At 42.3% G+C, this 24,162-nt stretch overlaps 1 protein-coding gene across 2 annotated transcripts; it reads right to left on the reverse strand.

Moving 5' to 3' along the window:
- Positions 1-9,902: 9,902 nt before the first annotated feature.
- SUCLG1 (succinate-CoA ligase alpha subunit) lies at positions 9,903-23,270 on the reverse strand. Of its 2 annotated transcripts, none has more exons than XM_026034088.1 (9): positions 23,214-23,270; positions 18,788-18,891; positions 17,646-17,762; positions 16,864-17,076; positions 16,718-16,775; positions 14,454-14,537; positions 13,618-13,769; positions 12,928-13,116; positions 9,903-11,933 (listed from the first exon to the last, which is right to left on the reverse strand). In XM_026034088.1, exons 1-9 carry the CDS (start codon positions 23,260-23,262, stop codon positions 11,907-11,909), a joined length of 993 nt encoding a protein of 330 aa, XP_025889873.1. In that variant the 5' UTR covers positions 23,263-23,270; the 3' UTR covers positions 9,903-11,906. The 2 variants fall into 2 exon arrangements, with proteins under 2 accessions (XP_025889873.1, XP_025889874.1); XM_026034089.1 differs by lacking the exon at positions 23,214-23,270 and adding an exon at positions 21,445-21,617.
- Positions 23,271-24,162: the final 892 nt, after the last annotated feature.

Here is a 24,162-nt window from a genome sequence, read left to right on the forward strand (position 1 = left end):
TAACTCTACTATGTGTCACTTCCACATGTTGTCTTCAAATTGCACCAAAAGATATCTTTTCTGAAGAATATGATCCCTTGAGAGACTGAGCCAAAGACTTCCACACAGTTTGTCCCATGACACCTTGATGAAGGAGACACTGGTGMCGTGGATTCCACATGTGATAAATTCATGCCTGGGTTCCCCAAAGCACTCAGATAATTTTGAGCCGCCTAGTGAGCCTACAGCGCTGCTTACAAATAAGTTACATATAATGGCACACAGCTGCATTGCCYAGAGAAAATCCTGTAAATCAAACTTCTCTTCATCTTCCCATCATCACATGCCTCCACAAGGTCCAAGTCAGAAGTAATTCCTACTTGCTTCCCTGGGCATGAGCAAGGCCAGGGACAAGAGGCAAGGCCAAGTTKCTTGGGTCTTTCTTCTCTTGGGTCCCCTACAGTTTGGTTAATGTTACAAGGAGGCAGCACATTGCTCTCTGGCCTCATGTACCAACCCCTGCAGACCAACCACTACCATCATGTTAGCTCTCCCATGGGAATGAGAAAGAGAGCAGAAATGGGAAAGAGAACCAACCTGCTCATCTTGCCGCGTGGGGCAGTGCTCCAGACACACGTCTGTTGTGTGATCCCACACTGATGGTCTTGCACACTGGGAGCAAAGATGTCTGGAGCCTGCGCCCGGGACTGTCTCATGTCCATCAATATCCTCTGCCTCTAAGCTGCACAGTTCCCTGCTGGGCATGAGCCATCTGGACTGTGACATCTTCACAGCATTGAGATGATGTCTCTGAGCTCTCAACACAAGAGATGCCTTGTCCAAGTCTCTACATGAGACTAAAATGTCCTACTTTCCCCACTTGTCTGGYTCTAAAAGTCTAATAAACAGGTTGCATAGAGCCTATTTCTGGCTTGGAAATTCATGCTGTTCCCCACAGTAGACTTTTTAACTGATGGTGCTTAGGATGATTTATGGGTTTCAAAGAGCTAGTCAAATCACATCACTGGGTTATTTTTGTATTATTATTCATGAAGCCCATTCAAAACTCCATTCAAAGGGCGTTTGCAAGCAGTTGGCGAAGAACTGGAACCCCTACTGTAATAAATGAGTCATTTCTCAGTGAAAAAYGAAAAACTTACCATGTCAGCAAAATGACTGCAAATGGTAGAGCATTTAAGGAAAGATGAAATTGGATTAAGGGAATGGAAGTGAAAGGAAATCTTAAAAGAGATAGTGAGGGCAAAATACATGGATGGAAAGAGGCTCAAAATGGAATTGTATAAAAAAATTGTTCTTATGAATAAAAGATAATTATCTGGATTATAAAGCTACTCAGGTATCTACTCAGGTGATACTCAGGTATCACCTCCCTTCTCACTGAGCTAGTATCAGAGATGGAATAATCAAGTGTGGAAGACAAGGCGGTCTAGGGAGTCTCAACAGAAGAAAAGCTCTTGTAGAGGTGATGATCTATGTGTAGGGAGAACTTGGTAAGTCTTAACATGCTTTCTAGGAAGTACTTGACCTAAAGCAACCTGGTACATGGGTAGCTTTCATTTGGAAACATGCTCCTTCTTTCTATTTTCAGGCCAGAGAAGCCACTGAGATTTTCTTGACCTCAAAAGAATTACTTCCTGCCTTTAATTCACAGAGCTCTCCTCTTCACAAATACTTCGTGGTTGGGGTTTCTGTAAGTAGTTGTGGTTTTGTTCAGAGGCATTTGCTTTCATCACTTTAAAATGTTTCATTAGAAGGTTCCTTGTTCTCATATTACAGTGAAAATCTGAGTAATAAATTGATCTTTTACAGYAACATCTTGTATTCATTTCTTTCAATAAAAGCTTTTCAGTGGTGAGGGTTTTTTCATTTTGCTTCTCTGAACTCTTTCTATTGCTGTTCTGTACTTTCTCCAACAAGGTGATTAGAGTTAGACTGGTTTCAAGGCACAGGTGAGAAATCTACACAGTGCTAACTTGAGATTTTTGTATTTGTCCTTAATATTATTGACCATCTTGGTTGCTTTGTGGTCCTTTGTTGTGCACTAAGAGGGTTTCACAGCTGCCAGAAATGCTGACCAAGGCTCTTCCCCAAGTGGTTGCTGCTGTTCTAAGCCCTTCACTGTCTATGAGTCACTGAAATGGCTCTTTCCAGGATGGACAGCCCAGTGGATCAGAATCTGGTTCCATGAACATTTTTGAATTTAATACCTCAGCTCTCCTGCAATGGTCATGGATGTAATCATTCRCAATTACCAGAAAGGGGTACTTCCCTCATTCAACTCGTTAATCTTGTGGAGAGACAACCAGAACACATCAAAGGAGGAAAAAAAGGAAGGGTAAAGGAAAAACGAGATAACTAAAATGAAAAAGAATACTAGTGAACTTGTCACTGTTRATCTGTCTCAGTGCTTTTCTTTTTTCCTCTGGGAATCATAAATAGGGCTCAAAATAGGCTATTTACAGAAAAAAAAATCTTAAGTGTTTTGCACAACAAATAAGATGACATAGGTCCCTGGAAGATCCAATACAAGACTGAAACACCCAACTGGACGGCTGAATTGTGTTTTATACAACTTTCACATGTACATCATGCTGCTTAGGCCTCTTGGCCCTCCTCTCTCATTTCCCCTTGTTGGAAAAACATCTTTTTTTTTTAAATTTTTATTTCTAGTTGCTGTATAGCCATGTCCTGTCCATAACCAGTTCTCCTGGTATCACCCTGGTATCTTCCCTTTTTATGTCACCTGCTTCCGAACCTGAGCTRCATCCTTCAGTCAGGATACAGACGCACCATACCCTTCTCCTGGGAATACAGCTTTGGAATAGAAATGTCCTCTTTATGGCTGCATCATCAAGCAAAGGAACAACATTTTCATCCAGACAGTGAAGACTTGTTTTTATAACACTGGTATGATTTAAACAATTGTTACCAGTATCCATTTGCTGTATGAGTATTTTAATGTTGACATATGGATAAGTTCCCTTGCTTCCAAGCTAGGTGCCCAGGTAAATTACTCAAAAATTTATTCAAAAATATAGGCAATGCTCCTAGGCAATGGAAAGAACTTAAAGCTAAAAAGAMCCTAAAACTACCAGAGGTTTAACAAACCTGGATTGCCTGGCAGATTGCCGAATTTGCTGCATTTCAAAAGAGAGTAAGGAATACATTTGCCTAGTTCTGGACCAGTCTAGCTGTGGTCCTGATCCCCCAAACCACAAGTAGCATCAATTCAACGTCAATAACATCAATGTTCTTTGGTCCCTTTCATTCTCCCTTTGAACAGCTYGCTTTATGAAGCATTGCACTGTATAAAAACTACAGGGAAAGTGACAAACTTTTTAACACCTCGCTTATATCTTCCTGAGTTGTGCAGCCAACAGAGCAAAAAGAAAGCCAAGAGATCCACTGGGCCTATTTTTTCAAGTGTCACCTTCAGAGAGGATGGATAAAATTGATCCTGAAACAGAAGCACAACTTTCATATTAATGGCGATAGGCAAGAGCAGTATAATTTTTCTTTTTCTTTACTTTTGACAGCTTGAAGATGAGTTGCTCCACTTCTAAACCAGGCGAGGAGTCCTCAAGAACAATCAGGCTCTACAAACAGACCATTCAAGTGTCCATACGGACAAATAGCTTAAATTACCCAAATCTACTGGGGGTGCTGCAGAATCACGCCGCAAATAGTAAGCTGAAGGGTAGGATTACAGTGAAGTAGAACAGAGAAGAATGGCAATGCTTTAGAATAACAACTTGATGAAAGTGATGCTGCTGCCAGCTGGGGTTTGCTGCAGTGACCTTGTAGCTGACCTGCTTTGAGCAGGAGATTGGGCTACAGACCTCCCAAGGTCCCTTCCYAGACTGAATTATCCTAAGATCTGGAGATACACACGTCACACATCTCACGCAATCTGAGTTTTGTACTGGAGTTTCCCTGTGATAAGGCRCTGGCAGGCTTTTGTTCAAGCCCTCTAAGAACAGTTATCCACCTAACAAATCCAGGGCACTGTTCAGCACGGTTTGCAGGCTCAGTAAAAAACAAGTAGCGCATTAAGAAGGAGCCCTCAGTGACATATTGAAGCAAGCAAAATGGAAATGACTTCATAGATGTGTGGACATTTAAAGCCGGAAAGAACCATCATGGCCATTGAGTTTGACTCCTGAATATATGAGCCATATAGAGGAGTATTTTAGCTACAGATCTGTAGCAAACAGCTCTTTGCAGTGACCATTTTGCTCATAAATGCAGAAGCAGACAAGCATCTTCAGAAGCTGAGATACTTTAAAGGCTTAACTCCTTAAGATGATGYCAGCATAGCAATGAGGAACTGAAATCCTTTCACAGACCTGGGTGTTTACTTATTAGCCATAATAGGCAGAAGCAGGTTCCAAATGAGATTTAGGACCTCAGAGAAAAATATTTTTCTCCTCCAACCATTGCTGTTCTCTCCACTGGGCTCACCACCTGAGCCCTGACCTAAGCCTGGGTCTGGAGATGACATAGCCCCAGTCCTGCACTAACCCCTGGATGGAAAACATTTCCCTACCATCCATCCTGAACTTCCCAAGTCACAAGCTCTAACAGTTATAACATCTCACACTAACAAGAGAGAACTTGGCTCGGTCATCTTCAAGTAGATGTAGGCTGCTGTAAGATCTCTGCTTTCCCAGACTAAACAAGCCCAGCAACCTTCACAATTCCTTGAGGCTCGCTCTAGGTAAACTATCCTGTAATTCCTCCACTGGATCCCCTCCAGTTTCTTCACTTCCCTCTAGATCCTGGGGGCCCCAAATTGGAGTTTTTCAGGTGCACCCTCAAGAGCACCAAGCACAGGGTTATACACATATTATACTCAATAYGTTGGCCCATGTTTTGCCTGAACTTCCTTTTGCAGATACCATGACTATGGTCGTAGTCTCTCTATATATCTATCTATACCATGGCCTCCTGGCTCCCTTCTTGTAACCCTTAACATCTCTCTCTAGTCTTCTTTCCAGACAGGTTTGAGCCTTCACACCTGAGAGATGCTTTCATACTTCTCCTTTGTTTCCTTGTCTCTACCTCTTGTGTGCTCCCTTTCTGCCTTCAGCTCATCAGGAAGCTCCTTGCTCAGACAAGCAGAGCTTCTGCACAAACTCCTCRTCCTCCTGCACAACAGCGTGGTTCATTCCTAGGCCTTTACTAAGGCTCCTTTGCATTTTAACCAGCAATCAGGGGCACTTTTTCCTCCTCAACACAGCTTTACAAGACACTTTGTATAGTAATTCGCTGACTAAATCAAAGCCTGCTCTGCTAATATCCATCCACTGCTGAAGGCCAAAGCCATAGGAGTAAGCATCCCAGCAATAAAACTGCACACATGACTGTGGGACAGTGTTTGAAGCCCTGTCTGTCCCKTATGAATTCACTGGTATCAATGAACACAGCCCTGAGCTTCATATTTTATCAGGTTAAATATGTTTCCAGTTTGCAGTGCTAGGCAGGCTCTGCAACAGGTTAGACTTCCACTTCCACAGCTCTCCATTCTCCTCTAGCCAGACCACTTGGAACCTACTTCTTGCCATCGGATAACCTCTCAGACCTGATGCAAGTGACTCACCTCCACTGAAGAGGTCAGGTGAGGAAATAACTCTTCTGTTTCTTCCATATTCAGGTCCTTTCTGGAGATTCCTCCTGGGTTGCTTAATGTAATAACCTGCAAAGACTAGAAAATTCTGTTGGGGGCATCCAAAAACAATTGCCCCCTCAGTTATGTTTTTGCCACAGGAACTGTTCTGAGAGGATTTGGTGACTTCAGCCACCTCCAGAGCAGGTGGCATTGCCCAGGTTTCAGTTTCTGTGCCCTTAGGTTGAAGACAAGTCATATTTTCAGGCTTTTCTCCACAGCCCAAAGGAAGGAAAAAACAAACTTGCACTCCTAATAGTGATAYAGGTATTAAAATAACGTGGCATTCTCATAGGAACACACAACTCCTGGGGCACCAAAGAAGCAGAGTTAAGATGAGAAATACACTAGATCTTAGAGATGGCAATCTGCTTTTGGTCTAAACTTAATCGTGACTTCCTTTAAATTAAGCCACCTTCCAGCTTCTGCATGACTGGCATTCGGGTAATCCTTCCTTATATTCAGGAAAGAAATTAAGGAAAATCTAGTTATTACAACCATCCACTGAAAAAAAACATAGTTTCAAGTGGTGAATCCCAGCACACAGACTCTAACAACATAAAACAACCTATCCAGGAGAACACGTTCTCCCCATACTGCTAATACTATTCACACATTAAATCACGACCGACAACGCAATCTTTTCAGCTGAGCTGTTCTCATTCTTCTTTTATTCTCCTGATGAAATAATTCCTCTTTTTAACAACTTCCAAACATTTGCCCTGATGCTTTACTGAAAGGATGGTGCAGATTTGCACAAAAATCTTGCATATGATTTTTTAAGCAGTAAATACACAGGCTGTTAATGAATTGGAGATGTATTAAAATTAAAAAAATGTTTTTAACTGTACAGATCATTGCAAAAACGATTGTATTTTCAGCACAACATGGCAGGCAAGGGCTGATTTATGACAGTAACCAATCTTAAATATCTAACCAGATTAATACAGTTGCCACTTCATGACACAATAATGTATATTTTTGTGGCAATCTAGAAAATAATTTGCAAGGAACAACACTTCATTCTTCAGGTGTCAGCTCATAAAGTTGTTAACGGAGGGGCTCCAGTGCTGCCTATAGGAAAATTCTTCAGCTGGGAGGAAAATGGGGGGGTATCTTAAATTTATGAGTACAAGGACTTTGCAGCAACTCTGTTATTATCAGTTTTATTTTAACCATAAACTAAAGGTAAGGGAGGACAACGCAACACTGTCACTTAAGTACCAAGTTAGGAAGGATATTTGTGTTCAGGGCGTGCTCAGACGCCAGAGAAGGGGAAGAAAAAAGCAACACTCACCACAGAACAGAGCCCTGGAAACGAGCTGAGCACATTTGCTTTAGTTGAATAGTTCTTGTTTATTTTTGAAGGCTGCTGCCATAAAATTGACAATGCAATTACAATTTCCAGCCCGAAAGAATGCTTTTTAATTATACTGTTTCCCATCATTACTTCAGTCACTGCTAGAAAGAAYGGATAAATGTTGCATGCTTTTGGTTTCCCATACAAGAATCAGAACTTGGTATTCTCATATGGTTTATAAAAGACACATTAAGTAAATTATTAACACAATGCAACAGAAAGGGGGTTTATCATGATGAGGAGAAATTGAAAAATAGAGATTGCTGCTGTGTTCAGTGCATCAGAAATGAGGACAATGTAAGAGTGCCTAGTGGGGGGAATCTGCATGAACTAGAAATCGGGAAGGAAACTCAGGTGAGTTGAAACTGCAGGAGATCTGCCTCGGCTTCCCGACTGGCAGAAACTTCCTGCACGACGCTGGGTCGTGGGGAAGATGGATACAGGTCCAGACAGAGGGAAATTGTTGTATGGTAACAGGGTGGAAGATGGTTCCTTCCAAGGAGCACAATTTCCCCCTTTCTCTCTAAGGAGTTTCTAGAGAGCAGCTGGTGACTTTTATCACCCACTGGTTGAGTTTTATTTTTTAAATCGAAAAAATAAAATATAAAAATAAAAATCCATTCAGGCCTGGCAATTCTGTTCTCACTTTCCTAATATCCCCACATGTTCCTCTCCTCCAGCCTTGCCCTACAACTGAATGGAGGGAAAAAAAAAAAGTCAGACTTGCTAAACTCTTGCAGAAACTATTCAAGATATTTCTTGTCCATTTCAAAATGGAGATAAATGTTTCTCTAAGCCAATGCTGGACAGTGATCATCAGTCACCAGGTCCCATCTGAGCGCCCAAGCCACACGGATCGCACAAGTTTACTCAGACCAGCCTGAAGAACAAGCAGGGAGGAAAGGCAGTTTTACTCTCTCTCTCTCCAACTAACCTAAAAGAATATGATTGCAAATCAATATAACAGCCAGAAAAAATAAAGCTGTGGTGCTCTTGCTTTGAGCTTTAATTTCCCTCACGTGCTTTCAGCCTCTGAGCCCAGAGTGGGAACCAAAACCATGTTTAGGGTCAAAACCTGCCACCTAGAGAGCAAAACCACAAACGAAAAGGAGATGTGTGGATCTTTTCAGAAGCCATTGTCTCAAAACATTACAGATGTGCCAAAACCTATAAATTTGCTGTTCTATCTCCTAGAGCACCAAAGCAGGTTTTAAGAGACCGTTAATTACGTATCTGCACAGYGCAGACCTCGTTACAGGCCACTGCATCAATCCTCAGAACAAACGCTGCTGCGTGCGGCTTAGAGATTACAGGACGGGGGAGCATTTTCCCCCTCTCAAATTATATGTTTGTGGTTTGTGTAAGCAGAGATTGATCTCTCTTCTTTTTTGAGGTCGCACAAATGTTGTGGAAAGCCGTCGGGTTTTATCACACACTTCGAATGCTCCAAGTGCTGGCAAAGCAGCTGGGGCTGCTGGTAACTATGTGCCCCAAAGCTGGCTCGCGATTCCCTTTCCCGGTCCAACGTGACCCATCCCAGCACCTCAGGCGGCCGCTGCCAGGGGATCTGAGCCCTAGGGCGGCAGGCGACAGTTGCAGAGTCTGAGCAGAGGCCACTTGTCACCCCGGGCTGAAGGACAAGGCAGCTTTTCAGGTGCTTTCATACTACTTCATTAGCACCCTTCTGCCAGAGCGTAACTTCTGATCCATTTGTTACCCAGGGAGGCCATTAGTGACTGTTCCTCTCCTCACCTCAAAGCTTTAAATCTGTTATTTTACATGCAAGGAGTTAAGCTGCACGTTCAGTTTAACCAGAGCACCTCAGCACAGCAGCTGTCTGTGATGATCTCCAGAGGTCCCTTCCAACCTTGAATATTCTGTGATTCTGTCGGAGCGCTGCTGGGGCCCAGGGGGATTTCAGTCCAGCATGAAGGGATAAAAGTGACCAAGRCGCAGAAGACCGGCAATTTCAGAAGAGATGTGACGGCCTGAAGGACCATCAGGAACCTCAGAGACTGCCACAGTCGCTACTGAGAGACCCACCACCCTTTCCTGAATAATCACATACAATTGTAAGAGCAGCCTGATACCTGAATTGAGCGTTTTCCATCTTTCAGCAGCTTCCCCTTCACAAAGCAGCGCACGTTTTAACCAACAAATTGGAATTGATGTTTCCTTTTGCTTTCACTAGCAAGTTTCAGGAAGCGGAGTCTCAGAAATTCTCTTCTTAGGATCTAGAGTTAGATTGCCTCTTCAAGTGCAGAGATATGCAGAATAACTGACCACTGTGTCCTCTCCTAAAACTACATAACAAAAGCAATCTGGGAAAGCAGTACAACCACAAAAGAAAAATTAGGCACTAACACACTCTTAAAACCATGCTTTTATATATTAAAAAGATAGCATTAACACCAAGGACCAGGGCTATAAAGACATCCAGTATCACTGTAAGACAAGTAGCAGAAAAGTCTAGTGACTTCCCTTTCCTCTGAAAAAAGAGCTGCATTTGCTACTCTTAGACCCACAAAAAATAAGCGCTGTGATGAAATTCTCTGACTAAAAGGGGCATCTAGAACTTATCCCATCAAGACACAAGCAATTTTTGAACCCCAAATATTGCAAGTCTGTCTTGAGAAAACCTCTGGACCTTAAGAAAAGCTTAGTGAAATATCGAGCAGTAACATTAGTAAAGTTGGGGGAAGGAGGGAGACAAATGAGATCAATTTCCCAGATCACATTATTAAAAATATTTATTCACAAGCCTCTATGATACTGAATGGATGCAAATATATTTTCCAAAGCAATATTTTCTTCAGCAATATGAAGGGCTGTGATAATATTTGCCAAGGGTAYATTTTCAGCAGCAACAAAAAGCTGCGAAACTGAAGCCTTTCTGTCAGATAAAGAGACACTGAGTCCAGGCTGGCACAGAGCAAGGTGGCCRCACGAGCCTGCAACAGGACCAGGCAACCAGACTGGAATCACTATCGTGTTTTTAAACCCATCCTCAGACTCCAAGACACGAGGGAGCATTTTTCCAAGGGACAACAGTCACTGAGTTTTACAGTTACCTTCTAATCAGGCCGGTGCCTTTAGAAGGGCTTCCATGGAAGAAGCTCGAGCAGCAGCTCGTGACACTCGAGCTCTCCTGGCAGGTCGATTATTACAACGCTGATGACACTGACGCAACTCAGGCAGTTCACCAACAAGTCCTCCCCAAAAAACACATTATAAAGAAGCCCACCACCACAATGAATTATCTTAATTAGCAAGCTCATTAAAAGAGCTGTAATATTCTGCCATACCCTACTGAAGAATCGGACTCTTACACAGACTAACATGTTTAACCTTGGTGTTTCTCTAGTTAAAGGCCATTGCTTGGTCTTTCTTTTCCATCCCTTCAGATTAAACCAGACTCCACTTGAAAGCTGTACAGATCTAGTAAGAAACTCCTTTGAGTTGTCATAGGCCTTATCAAACAATTTATCACCCAATGCATCTTTTTAGGCAGCTAGTGCCGTGGCATCAGCTCTTGGTAAAGCATACCAAGGTGAATAATGCAGTATCTGGTCTCTGTCCTCAGGCCAGAGAGCCTCTGATTAATGCCTTCCTGTAAATGCAGCATATTAATATATCTTCAGTGCAGCACAGATATGACCTGTCCTCTTACACATTTCTTCAGGGCTTAGACCTGGGAACTGTAAATGTCACCATCAAGATGCTTCATTGCTGGCAAGACGCTCCTTGCTTGCAAAGTGGAAGATAAAATGGTAAAGTGTTTCAGTGAGAAAACTATGAACCCTTTTAAACAAATAACAACACAAGTTTTTGTAACAGCACCTTTATGGAAAACAAAGTTTGCTTTAGACAAGTGCCAGGCCACATGAATTAATTTTCAGTCCTCTGCATTAAGAAAGCAATCTAGGGCTTAGCCTAGCCTGATAAAACTTGTAGAATTCATTTATTATAGGCACTGTATCTGGGCTATTTCAGAGTAAAACAGGGCTTTCCACTATGGATTTTGGAGTGATTAACAAGAAAGACACATTATTACATTCTTTCCTGAGAATAACTGTTCTCCTCCATTATGCACTGAGTGTTTTTAGGACTTCAGAACACACAAACAACACTTTTACGGTGCTTTTACGGTTAAACAGGAAATTCATGTAAGCAAAAACCTAAATCCTTTTCATGGTTACAGATCATTTTGAATATACTTTCACATGGGAAATCTCACTCAGATTTATGAACATAAATTCCATCTCTTCACAGAACAGCAAGCAGAATTCCTTGCCAGTGGAGGTGAGCATGGCTCATCAGCCTTCAAAAGGAAGTCTGGACTTGAGGCATATCCAGCTCTGAATTAACAAGCAATCCCTTCAGATCCAGCAGCTTTGGTTTAATGGACGGAAACTTTGGCCTATCATTTAAACAAATGTACTTGCCAACAATGAACAAGTAAGACTTTATTTTTAAAGCAAAGCAAAGTGTGATATGTGCACAAAGTCAGTGCCTTGACCGTTAAAAGCATCTCTGGAAGWGACTTTAAAAATGGGCAGTGCTTAAGTTACAAGAGATTCAAACCTTCAAGGTCGACTGATTTTCTTTATGATGACTGAAGAAATGGCTCTGCTTCAGGAATTCAGAAGATGAATCAGGTTTAGTAGTGGATTTATTAGTTTGCTGCGATTTACAATCRGGTGATCACGTCTGAACCAAGGAGACATCGAGACAGGTTTAGCCAAAAGGTTTATGGCTTCAAAGTCAAATTCAAAGACCTGTGTCAGTMATTTGGGCAACTGAAGACTAGCAGACAAAAAGATAAGCGGAGGCCAGGTGCTTCACTGGTGTTTTGGAGACCGTTTCCCACAGTGTCTTCRCTTACAGCATTTTCCTCTTCTCAAACTCCTGCAATAGCACACACATATCCCAAGTGGAAGAACGTGAYACACTTCTATTACTGGTATGTTTTAGATTACTTTTTTTTTTTTTTAAGGAACTCTTGACTTTAGGAATTAAAAGCTGCAACTAAAATTTAAAATAAGAAAACTACACTGTTTGGGAGCAGAGGAGAGTGCAGGACAAGTATTTTCTCACCTCTAAGAAGCAAACTGGCTGTGAAGAACCAGCTGCACTATACCGCAATCATTGCACTGCATCAAGACTGCAGTGCTGTCAAGTAACTGTTTATCCTAGCAGGCTTGAAAAACACTAATTAAGCAGAAGCATTCAAGCCAGGGAAGCAATGACATTGTTAGGATCGGATCTCCACTTTAGTACAAGAAAAAACACAGAAAAAAGTCCCTTGTGCAATGACCTGTGAAGATACTATACTATACAGCTATCACAAGAGAAAAAAAAAAGGACCATTTGCACAGTGGCATTTCTTCTAGCTGTGAGAACATATTTTTTTGAGAAGAATTAAAAAACAAACAAACAAAATCCTATTCCATGCAGAATCTTACTAGTTGTGTGCATTCAGCCATGATTCTGAATTGGTACTTAAAAGAGGCCTATCTACGTGCCTAAGCTTTCCAGCCTCAAATACCCTACTCAAAGAGTGTTTTCTCATTTAAAACTAATTCAGGTTCTTTGCATCCCCTGATAGCATCCAGGAAACACAATTCAAGAGCTGGTATCTTTGAGCGTAAAATGTCATCACTTTCACTTTGTGTTATGCTTATGTTCTCATAAAAGCAGTATTACATACAATTACTCGTGCATATCATCTAATACCTGCAGTAATAACTGCAGCTTGTTCACTTGATAGAGCTCTTGCATTTAGCTACGTTAAAAGTCACAGAATACTTGGGTAAAAAGCATACTCCCAACCCCTTTTCCCCTCAAAAAAGTCTCTTCTGTCTTACTCTGAATGCAAAACCACAGCGTCCAAGTCACTAACCTTGTATATGGTGCTGCCTAGCTGAGCAGGAGACATGCTGACCACAACACCAGCGCTTTGAAGAGCAGCTATCTTCTCTTTGGCTCCACCTTTGCCTCCAGCAATGATTGCCCCAGCATGACCCATCCGCCTGCCCGGAGGGGCAGTCAGCCCAGCTATGAAGGACACTACAGGTTTGGCGTTCGGGCCCTGCAGAGAAAGTAAAAATACTGGGTTACGTGGGGAAGAGTGAGAAGAAAAGCAATTCCAGCTGGTTGATTCKGTTATAAAAAATATTGACTATTCAGGATAAGATATCAGACAACTAGAAAACCTAAGCAATGTGGAACCACTAGTCTGGGTGGAATACTGCATGGAATACTTCTTCACAGTATAAACCATGTTTTTAAAGACATCTCTCTACAAAATAGCTCCATATATTAGAAAAGAAACACAAAGGAAATGCCCACATCATAACACCATGATGATTAGTACAAACRACACCACAAGACTAAGAATCTAAAGCTGTCAGAACATTTCAGTTTAATTTAACCTGGTTAAAGCCCTTTCTAAATTCCTTTCTTTCTCCAGAATAACAGTATGGTTGTTTGCTTTTGTCTACATATAGAGACTAAATCACATTTTCCTTGACATAGCAAGACAGCTAACTACCAAGGTGTCTGGAAGCAGAAAGCGGGCTTTACGACTTACAGAATTATTTTCTTTCAAGAATGCTGCTGCATCTTCTTCAGCATTTCCTCCAATTTCTCCAATCAATATGATCCCCTCAGTATGAGGATCCTTCAGGAAGACATCAAGACAGTCAATAAAATTAGTTCCATTGAAGGGATCTCCTCCAATCCCTGAAAAAAAATAAAAATCCACAAAAATGGTATTCAAATTAGTGATATTCCATTTATGTTAAGGCTGTCAATGCACATTTCAGCAGGAAATCAGTCTCTTATCAGTCTCTCAAAGACTGGTAAGAGGGAAACCTCTGAATGCTCCTCCCCAAATACAGAGAGCACAAGTTCCTACCCCAGGAACCCCCCATAATTTACACAAGACTTTAATATTAAAGCTCAATGTTTGCAAGATCCCACCTCTCAGACCACAAGCTGTTAGACCTTTCATAGAGCTTCTCAGAAGCTCTGCACAAGTTCCAGTAAAGCCAAGGCCCCAGCCCTACAAATTTCCTATTAGAAATGAATGAGCCATCTTGCTTAACACAGCCAGCTCAGTAAGAAAGAATGGCATATCTCTTTACAGAATATTAAATTCCTTAGAACAGCTCTTTGTCATACTTACTTCATGTTTGTTGACGTTCCATCAAACCCTTTTTTTCTAAGCTTTTTATTAATTTGACATGGAAAGAGTAACAGCAGGCTTACACTCTTCAGCTTACATTCCTCACAACACCTAGAGATCTCATGTCTTAACAAATTAAGAAGCCGTTCGGCACTTCGTAGACTTTTAAGAATAAATTACTTTGGATTTCTTCTAAATAAAAGGCAGATTAGTCCAGTTCTGCTTCTGTGGAAACCTACCAACACAGAAAGACTGCCCTAATCCAACCTGCGTTGTCTGATGAACAGCTTCGTATGTCAGGGTGCCAGATCTTGACACAATACCTTTAGGGGAGAAAGAAAGAAAGAATAGTTTCACACTAATACAGTGCATGACTAGAGACAGTTGTTCTTATACTCAGGAAAAAAAGCCTTAATAAGCTAAACACAAGTTGCCAGGTTTTCCAGGTAAAAAGGTAAGAMCTCTACATGAGATCTGTACTATTTTTTGGCTGGAATTTTTGACATTGAACTTTCAGTTGYTTACAGCTGCCCAGCAAGCCAGTGATACTGGCTGAGATGGCATCTCCCACATTATAGCTGTGTCATAGACACTACACTACACAAAACCTGCTAGAAGAACRTATTTCTCATCTTGTACACAAGTAGCTGATACACTATACTTGAAACATGGCAGCAGCTCAACATTTGCAAGAATTCTGTATTATCTGCAATATGGCTGGACATATGAGAGATACCCCAAAATGAAAAGACACTGCACAGACACAAGTAATCTTATTTGTTGCTGCTGCCCCTTGCTCTATGATCAATAGTTAAAATTTACATTATAAGGTATTATCAGAGGCCACAATCTTTATCAGGCTTCACTGTACCAGATTTCCTACAAAGCAAATGATTCATTGAATAGTTTTAAATTAAGAAAACAGCAAAGAGGCAGTGGTGGGAAGGGGCAGAGAAGGATATTGACATGTGTTTTCCCAATATTGYCACTAATACTGGAAGGCAGTTTCTTAGAAAAAGGATGTTTCCACATTTACCTGTTTCAATCCTTCTAACATGCAATGTAATTAATGCATGAACTAAGCAAAAACACACATCATATTGCCTGACAGTAGCTACAGACGTAGTCCAAAGACTGGCTAATTTTACAGCATGTGTCCCACAATTACCAGATGATGTTTGGATGCCTCACAGGAACAGAAAGCTGGGGAGCATTTCACCGAAGGTCATGGCCTGAAAGGAAGCTGGGAGGATGGTAACGTTCATATTTTCTCTTGGTGATTCTTGGATCACCACCAAATATATTTCCAGCAGTAGTGGAACAAACTGATTCAGGATTTTAAATCTCTCCTGCACTTGATGTGCCTTGTATTTGGATTCTCATGTATTGTGATTGCAAAACATTTCTTTAAGACCTTTCCAAAGTAGTTTTAACAGAATTTTGATTCAGGAGGGAACAAGGCAACACCAGTTGATGCTGTTTACATAGTCACAGAGCACTGGCTTGATGGTATCTACAAAGGGCATAATCACAGTTGTCTTYGACTCTTCAATTTCAGGTTTAAAAGTTCTTCTGAAAGCTGTAGGTGACCCGAGTGCTCAGGTGTGGTCTAGCAGTCAGTAGGTACAGCTTAATCTCCARTCAGAAGTGGCCATGTAGCAAAGACAGTCTCTCTTGTTACAAAAACTGCATTGAAGCCCCTTAGTTCTAGTGCACTGAACAGCTTTCTCCACAGCAAATTCACTTTGCAATCTTATCATTTTTTTCTGTTAAAGGAGTATTGTGTTTAGGTTAAACAGAGTATGCTGCCGAGAAATACTGGCAAAGCACTTTGTCTACAGCAATATTTCTGAAGTGCTATTTATTTCAAATCACATTTAGGAATAATTTTCTTCAGTTTCTATACTGCATTATTTTAAAAATAATGAAGTTGTTCTTCCTATGGTTTACAACATGCAACCAAAAGAAGTCAGGATTCCAGGTTTACATGCAGCAGGGTGTGCAATTAAGATCTGATCATGGACCCATCACTGCCTTTCTGATCCAATTCTCAATCTCCAACAAGCAGGTGTAATATTTGTCACTGCCATTTACCATGGTATAATTGCCCAAGTTCTCACATTATAAAGTTGTTTGTAATCTCTTATCTTTGCTAAAATACTAAACTCAGTACAAATATCAGATCCCAGTCAGAAGGATTAGCATTTGGGAACTTAGTGCTCTCAAATTCAAAGATAAAAGAAGGATGCTCAAACAAAAGCATCAAGTCCACCTAAGGGATCCTTCCCAGTTCTTGTGGTTTCTACCATTAACATTCAGGGTCTGCTACAGCAGACAGATTTTGGCCTTCAGGATTGATAATGGCTAAATTCACTTACAAACAGATAAGCTGTTACATGGCATATTAACTGACTTCAGGGGAGGATGTAACTAGACTGCTGATTAAGAACAAGAGGGTACAAAACTTGAGTTTTAGATGATGCGTAAGTATTCAAAAACTCACCAATCCTTCCTTTCTTGTGAATGTGTCCCGGCATGATACCAATTTTACATTCTCCAGGCTAAAGAAAGATTAGGAAACGTCAGGTGGAACAATGAAACCATCACTAAGAATGGTTCAGCCTTGGCACAAATCCAGAAGTCACTTACATTGATGACTCCAGGGCAATTTGGGCCCACTAGTCGAGTCTTATCTTGACGGAGCAGCCTATGTTTAACCCGAACCATGTCCTGCTGGGGAATTCCTTCAGTGATGCACACAACCAACGGCATCTCCGCATCGATCGCTTCGTTGATCGCGGCAGCAGCAAACGGAGGAGGGACATATATAACAGTGGCAGAAGCACCAGTTTGTTCCTTGGCCTAAAACAGGCAGCAACAAAAAGACATCAAACACTTAGTGGGCCCAAAGAAAACATGTGACAAGTGGCACCCAAATATGTCCACCGCAGCCATRAAGTGAACTGATATATGGTCACTTACAGACAAAGCAAACGTTAAGTCTTTAAAGATGGAGACACACACACACACACCATGCAATTAGGGAACTGAGGACCTAACTGATCTCTAGAAGGGTTTCCCTCCCAAACCATCCTTTCAGGAAATTATTACATAAGTTCATCATACACACCAGAAAAAAATCAGAAACTAGTTACATGCAAAACCCAGGAGGTAAAAATCATTTGTTTTACTAAGTATCCAGGCTCTGCAAACAACAAAGCAGCAGCTAAACTTCTCCACATTCTTCATACATTACCACAGCAAATGTTCACAATATTACAGAGCCTCTGTTCTATTTCTTAAATAATGATATTCTTATTTCAATTCTTTTTTTTTTTCCTCAAGCATGAGCAGGGAAAAAGAGAGCCCTTCTGCAACATTAGTTCTTGGAATAAACTGTGTCCACCTCTCTCATTATTGCTGCAAATTACCTCCTTTACAGAATTAAAGACAGGCAAGCCCAGATGAGTTTTGCCCCCTTTTCCTGGAGAAATTCCTCCAACKAGATTTGTGCCATAGTCCAGTGCCTGCTGGCTGTGAAAGGTGCCCTAGGAGAGAMGATAAGTAGAAAAGTTAAAAGGCTCACGATAGCCAATAAAGCATATCAAAAGTTKGATCACATCTACAACTCTGAAGGCAAAGCATAGTAGTTAAATTTACAATGAAACACATGATTTTACTGTAGATATATAATCAGCCTTTTTGCAGACTGCATCAACAAGTTTTACACAGATCCAGAATGTGCTATGCCTTTTTCTTTTAAATAAGAGCACTCTGGCTGCACACTAAAGCATGACAGTCTGTTCTGTGTTCCCAACACACCTCCAGACACAGCAGTCATTTTATTTTCCACATCAGCTCTRGCAGATGACAACCACGATAATGAAGCAGAAGAAATTAGCATTCTCATCCACGACTGGTTGATACTTACAGCAAGAGCAGTCTTATCTCCATGCAAATGAGTGTGAGAAAATAATTAAATGTACTGAAATAAAAATAGAAATTAAAAATCTAGATTTTTTTCAGTGGGAATCTGCAACAGCAACATGTGCTTGCAGTGRTAACAGCACTTCAGTGAACAAAACACTAAATAAGCGAAAAAGTCTGTTTACAGAATATGAACATGAACTTTGCTAATAAACAGGGGGATTTCAAATCGCAGAAAATTAAAAATACAAAAACTAGGGAACAGCAAGTGTCAGTCTCTTGTTTAGAGGCAAAAGYTCAAATTAATATTTACATCACTAAGCAAAATGAAAATACATTAAACAAAATACGAATGCGAACCAACAACACCAGTCAAACGCACAGGCCTCAGCATCACCCATCTGCTTCAGTAACAAAGAGCATTCATTGCCTTTTTATTCAAAGACATTTGTGAAAAAGGCACATATAAAACTGAAAGGTTTTTATAGGTTTAAAATACAAAACAAAGACACATACCCACACAACTCCTTTACAAATAAATGCTTTTAATCATATACTGCAGACAGGCTAAAGACCAAAATCAACAACAACAAACAGTAATCTAAAGGAGACGATACAAGAACAAGTTTTCTGCTTGAGCACATACCTGTTTGCCTGTAAACCCCTGACAGACAACCTTTGTGCTTTTGTTAATATAYAGATTCTTCCTCGAGGACGCGTAGGAGCAGTGTCGCACTCCACTCGGCTGCACTACAGGAAGAGAGAGACCAAATTGTTAGAGGCTCTAATCAATAAAGTTGTAAAATGCCCTATGAAATAAGCACACACATACTCAGGCTTGCACTGATCCAATGTTCCATAAATTAAGAAGCAGAGCTGAAATTTTTAAGTATTTATGACTTGCTATCCTGAGATATTAAACACCCTTATTTCTCTTTGCTAGGAACCAACCTACATATTTCTCAAAGAGAGTACTAGATATCATGACTATTTCAAACTGGGTTTATGGACCAGTTGCAATTTYGTTTGTTGAAGAGATGTAGCTGCAGATATTGTAATTTCTAACCTGGGATAAAGTAACAAATCCTACGAACATTTCTGGTCTATTTTAACACAGAGGAAACACATTAGCTCAGAATACAGTCCAAAGCCTTAGATAGTTATTTTGTTAAGCTATTTTTTTCATTCTGCCCCAAAACAATCAAGCTTTCTCAGACCATGATTTATGCTTTACTTCTATTCACAGAAAGCCAAGAGGAAAATAAAGCTATGCCAGAAGCAGCTTGTGGACTTCACCATTGTTCCTATACCCAAGGTCCTGACAAGGAAAGCGCCAAGAGAAACCCAGGGCTTCAGCTCCCACCAGCCGCTGCGGTTCCCTAAGGAGCCATGGGGTAGCAACTGATGTTCAAATCAACACCCAATAATCCAAACAAACTTTAAAACTATGTTTACCAAGTGACACTGGGTAAATTATAACAAAATCATTAAGGRGGCATGAAAGATTTTAATCTAAACCTACCTTTATCTACTTCACTGGCATTTATTGGAAGTCATACACAACACGCATTATTACAGACACTGTCACAGGATTTTTGAAGCCAAGGATTAAAAAAAGGGATCAGTAATGGACAAAAGCCCAAGATTTAATAAACGCAGCTACGAGGCTCTGTGCAATGTTACCGTGTCGCTGCTCAGTGTCACGGGTGCCACCTTGAGCAGAGCTTGGCCCCCAAACGCTGCTTTGGCGACAGCAGCTCACCTGCAAAAAAAAAAGGCAGCACTATCTGCCAGGCACACAGGTTGCCTCTCTTGCCTGGTAATTTTATTGGTAATATTATCTCGAAACAGCACTTTGACAAATGGCCACTTGTATCTTCACGCCATAAAAGCTGCTCCATGGTGCAAGCTCAGCTGTCTGTTCCATATCTGTTTTCAGGTATTTATAAGCTGTCACAAAAATGTTTTTGGAAGCTTAACTTTCTCAATTCTCTGCTTTATTGAGAAGAAAATACAGAGATATTCTTAAAGGAAAAGAGGCTTTTGAGTCTTTTTGGAGCTATCACAGTAGCCAAAAAAAAAAAAGATTTATTTTTATGCACTGATAACTAAAAAAAGACCTTAAATTCTAAGCTTTTTATGGATTTACTCCTGAAAAAAGACCCTATTTTGAGAAAACACAGGGGGTTCAAAAAAGCCCATCCACAGATTTGAGCAGTTTGCTATCTTCACGTGAGCAGCTTGGCACGGTCACACGTGCAGGGAGCTAAAGATTTTGGAAGAAATGAAAAAAAGTCACCTTGCGTTTGCTAAACTGGATTAGTACGAGAGAGATTTACCAAAACAAACAAAAATAAAAGGCTGTGGATATGATATTGCAGCCTACTGTTTGCTATAAGGGGCACAAACAGGCGGCAATTTAAGTACGAGGACAAATCCGAGATGAGAAGGAAACAGGTGGAAAACGGGACCGGCCTAAGTTCACAGCAGGTAAGAGGCAGAAATAGAAACCAAATCTCACTTTCCAACTAGGATCTTCATTCAGGAGCTCGACCTGCTTTGGAGCTGGGTGCCTGAGCAAAAATGTGTCAAAAAAGGCCTGTAAGAAAGCTGCAGAAAAGGGTACTAAAAAGCAAGGTTAAGAATTGGCTAGTTCTTTTTTTGTTTGTTTTCAGGCAATCCTTTTGCTTCAGCAACATCCCTATTCTGCTGGGCACAGCTTGTGACTTTCAAAAAACGTTATGCAAATAACAAGATGGCTTATTTTGGCTTTTCTAATAGTTCAGCTTTGACAGAGCTGAGAAAGACACATAAAGGAGCTTTTCTAGTCCATTGCAGAGGACAACCAAGTATGAAAAACACTCAGCTACTAAAACCTTGTTGCTGCAGGGCAGATTTKAAAAGTGATGCAACTTTCCTGTTAGAAGTAAAATTAGCTCATTTGCAAGACATTTGAGAGCACACACAAGATGCAGGCCCTGCTTATACTGAGTTTTCAAGCGCTCTAGTAGCATCGACACTTCCACAGCACAAACCTCTTCCTAGCTGACACAATCCCTGCGACATTCCCCAATAGCCCAGCTTCTTTGGGGTGTAAAAGCCAGCACAGTACGGATGCTCGGGCTACATCTCTTCTGTATTTGGACACTTTGCAAAGTAAAAACTCATCATTTTCAACATTTCTTACAAGATTCCTTACAGCTATAAGCAGTGATTCACTCAAAGCAGCCCTTTCTTGCCCACTTTTATCGTGCATCAATTAAAAAAAGTTTGGAAACTAAAGCAGCAACTGAAGCTACTCACTACAGAGCGAGCACAATCCAGAAGCAAGGTAAGATGGCAGTGATTCCTCTCTGTAACTTGCTGCAGCTCTTTGGTCTTTGCTAATTTCAAAGTTTAGTGACTTGAAGGCTTGAACTTACAAAAATATTCAGTACAGATTCTGACCCCATTTCTTTATTATCTGTGGGTCTGTTATCAGGTCACACATATTATTAAACACATAATATTTATCCAAAATAACTCCCTCCTTCCCCCTAAATCTGCCTATAGAATTCACCTTAAAAGTTATGAATTACGCTGTTCTTATTGACTATAAAGTTTTCGTACTACTGAGGTTTACTCATGGCATCTTACTCCTTCTCCCATAGAGGACTATGTGCTCAGAGAAGGATTTCTAGCTACCCACCTCCAGCCTCTTGTCTTACCCTTCCTTTGCGGAACAAATCCCAGTTAAATCACAGAAAATTCAAGCTGTGAACCCTGCCCAGGGGGTTAGGACCTGAGTAAATTAACCAGTACATAAAGCCCAGACACAGCTACTCTGCTACCACATCAAACTGATAAAACAGGCAAAATGACAACTAGGAAAGACTTTTTTTCTTCAAAATACATCTCTTTGGTCAGCAGCGATCCCCATTCATCACCACACACATCACCAGCTACATGGGGGTCACAGGAGAGAGAGCAGCATTTTGAAAGGAGAGCTCTCTCCCAAGTGCACTAAGTTTAAATCGCTTAAAGCACCTTGGAGAACCATCCAGCTCTTCAGGAAAGGGGCACATTCCTGTCAGCACACACCAGCTATTTCTTGCAGGAAAACCAAGTGCTCTCCCCACATATTTGCCATTAAGAATAAACACAGCTGAAGGTCTGGACACCTTCCTCCCCACGACACTGCACAAAACTAAATGAAGAATTCTTCAGTTTGGATTGTTATTTCCATAGCAATGTTTCTGGCAGGGTTATTCAAACAATCCATTGAAATGTTTGACACGGGCCTCTTTCCTAGAGCCCTCCTAGCAAACCTGGCACGGAAGAGCCCTAACCCCGAGCCCTGTTAAGGCACCTATAGAGAGGCTGGCTCCTCAGGAGTGCAGTATAGCCCTGCATATGTCCTTGTGTCGGTCCCTATGCAAACACTGCTCTGAGCTGACCTTTGCACAGGCACTTACCACCCCCTCGGGTTCTCGGGGTGGTTTCACAACCTCCGGAGCTTCCCGATTTTGAGGAAATCCCACCCTGTCCGCTTGGTTTTTGCACTGCCCCAGCAAAGCCAGATCTTTTGCAACAGAAGCCACGAGAAACGCGTCGTTTGGAATCACCACCGCGCAAAAGCAGACGTTAATTATCCGYGACTCAAACCCCTGCACGCACAAAGTCCGAATTGAGGGCTGTTCAGCACCCTGCAAAGGGCACTCACGAGGAGCTTCTCGTGTGCATGAACACTGGGGTTTGCTGAGGTTTCCCAAAAACTGCAGCGTTGAAAACAGGAACGGGACAGGTTCTAACGGGAACTAGGCGGGTTTTCCCGGCGCGGAGCCGCCYCCGGGCCCGGCAGGGATCGCACCGACCCTGCGCGGCGCTGCCCGCCCGCGAGGAGRGCAACAAACGGCCCCGGCGGCTCCGGATCGGCGCCTCCCGCGAGCCCGCCCGGCCCGGCCAGGCCCGGCCTAGCCAGGCCAGGCCCAGCCAGGCCCGGCCCGGTGACCTTGCCCGGCGCGGGGGGCGCAGCGCGTTGCCGGGCAGCGGGAGGGCCCCGCCGAGCCCCCCCTCCTCCGCCCGGTACTCACGGCGGAGGAGGCGGCCCAGGAGGCCGGCGGCGCCCCCGCACTGCGACATCGTCCCCCGGCGGCGGCGGCGACGCGGGCCCGGCGGCGGATGGCGGCGGCCCCGAGCGCTGCCCCGCTACCGGCGCTGCGCCGGGCAGCCCCGAGCGCCCATTGGGCCGCCCGCGAGGACCCCGCCGCCTCGGCGGCAGCCAATCACAGGCGGAGCGTGGCCGCGAGGGCTTGTGGGGGTTGTAGTGCGCTCAAGGGCCGCAACATGGCGGCCGCGACCTGTGCTAGGGGGGCGGGTGGAAACCGGCCTCGAAAACTCCCAAAACCTCCAAAATTCGGGGCGCAAACGTAGCTTCGAGCTGCGAGCAGCCATGCCCCTCCACTGACTGTCACAGCCCTAAGAGGGTGGCAGGCAAAGCCAGAAAAGGCTCTGCTTAAGGAGTCAAATGGGGAGGAGAAGTTTTAATCCAGTATTAATTTAGWCAGGGATTTAAACAGGGGTTTGTAGCCGTGACAGGGTAAAAGCGTGAGAAAAGTAACGTTTTTAGGGGGTGTTTTTGTGCAACTCGTGCATATACCCACACACGCTGTAACTAGTTGCGTAGTACAGAAATGTTGCATTTCTCCATACTCAGCTGATAATATTCGTTGGTAATGGCCCCATTTCTTGGTAATTTGTGCTGTCATTTAAGAATGTGCCAGAGTGCAGTGAGTGAAAAAAAAAAATGAGGAAAAAGAGGGGGAAAGATTGACTGATAATATCTGATAATAACTGCTAATAACTGATTAACTGCCCTTCACCAAAAAAAAAAAAAAAAAAAATATTCCTGGGTTTTTGATCAGGATATTAAGACAAACACAAAGTTCCCAGGACGTGTCCTGGGAAGTAGAGGGCTTGTCTGCACCTGGGACGTGTGGGCAGGTTAGAAAAACAGGCCATGAATGGCATGAGGTCAGTTAA

Source organism: Nothoprocta perdicaria, unplaced genomic scaffold (assembly GCF_003342845.1).
Source record: "Nothoprocta perdicaria isolate Ctin4 unplaced genomic scaffold, notPer1 scaffold_14, whole genome shotgun sequence".
Classification (NCBI taxonomy): Eukaryota; Metazoa; Chordata; class Aves; order Tinamiformes; family Tinamidae; genus Nothoprocta; species Nothoprocta perdicaria.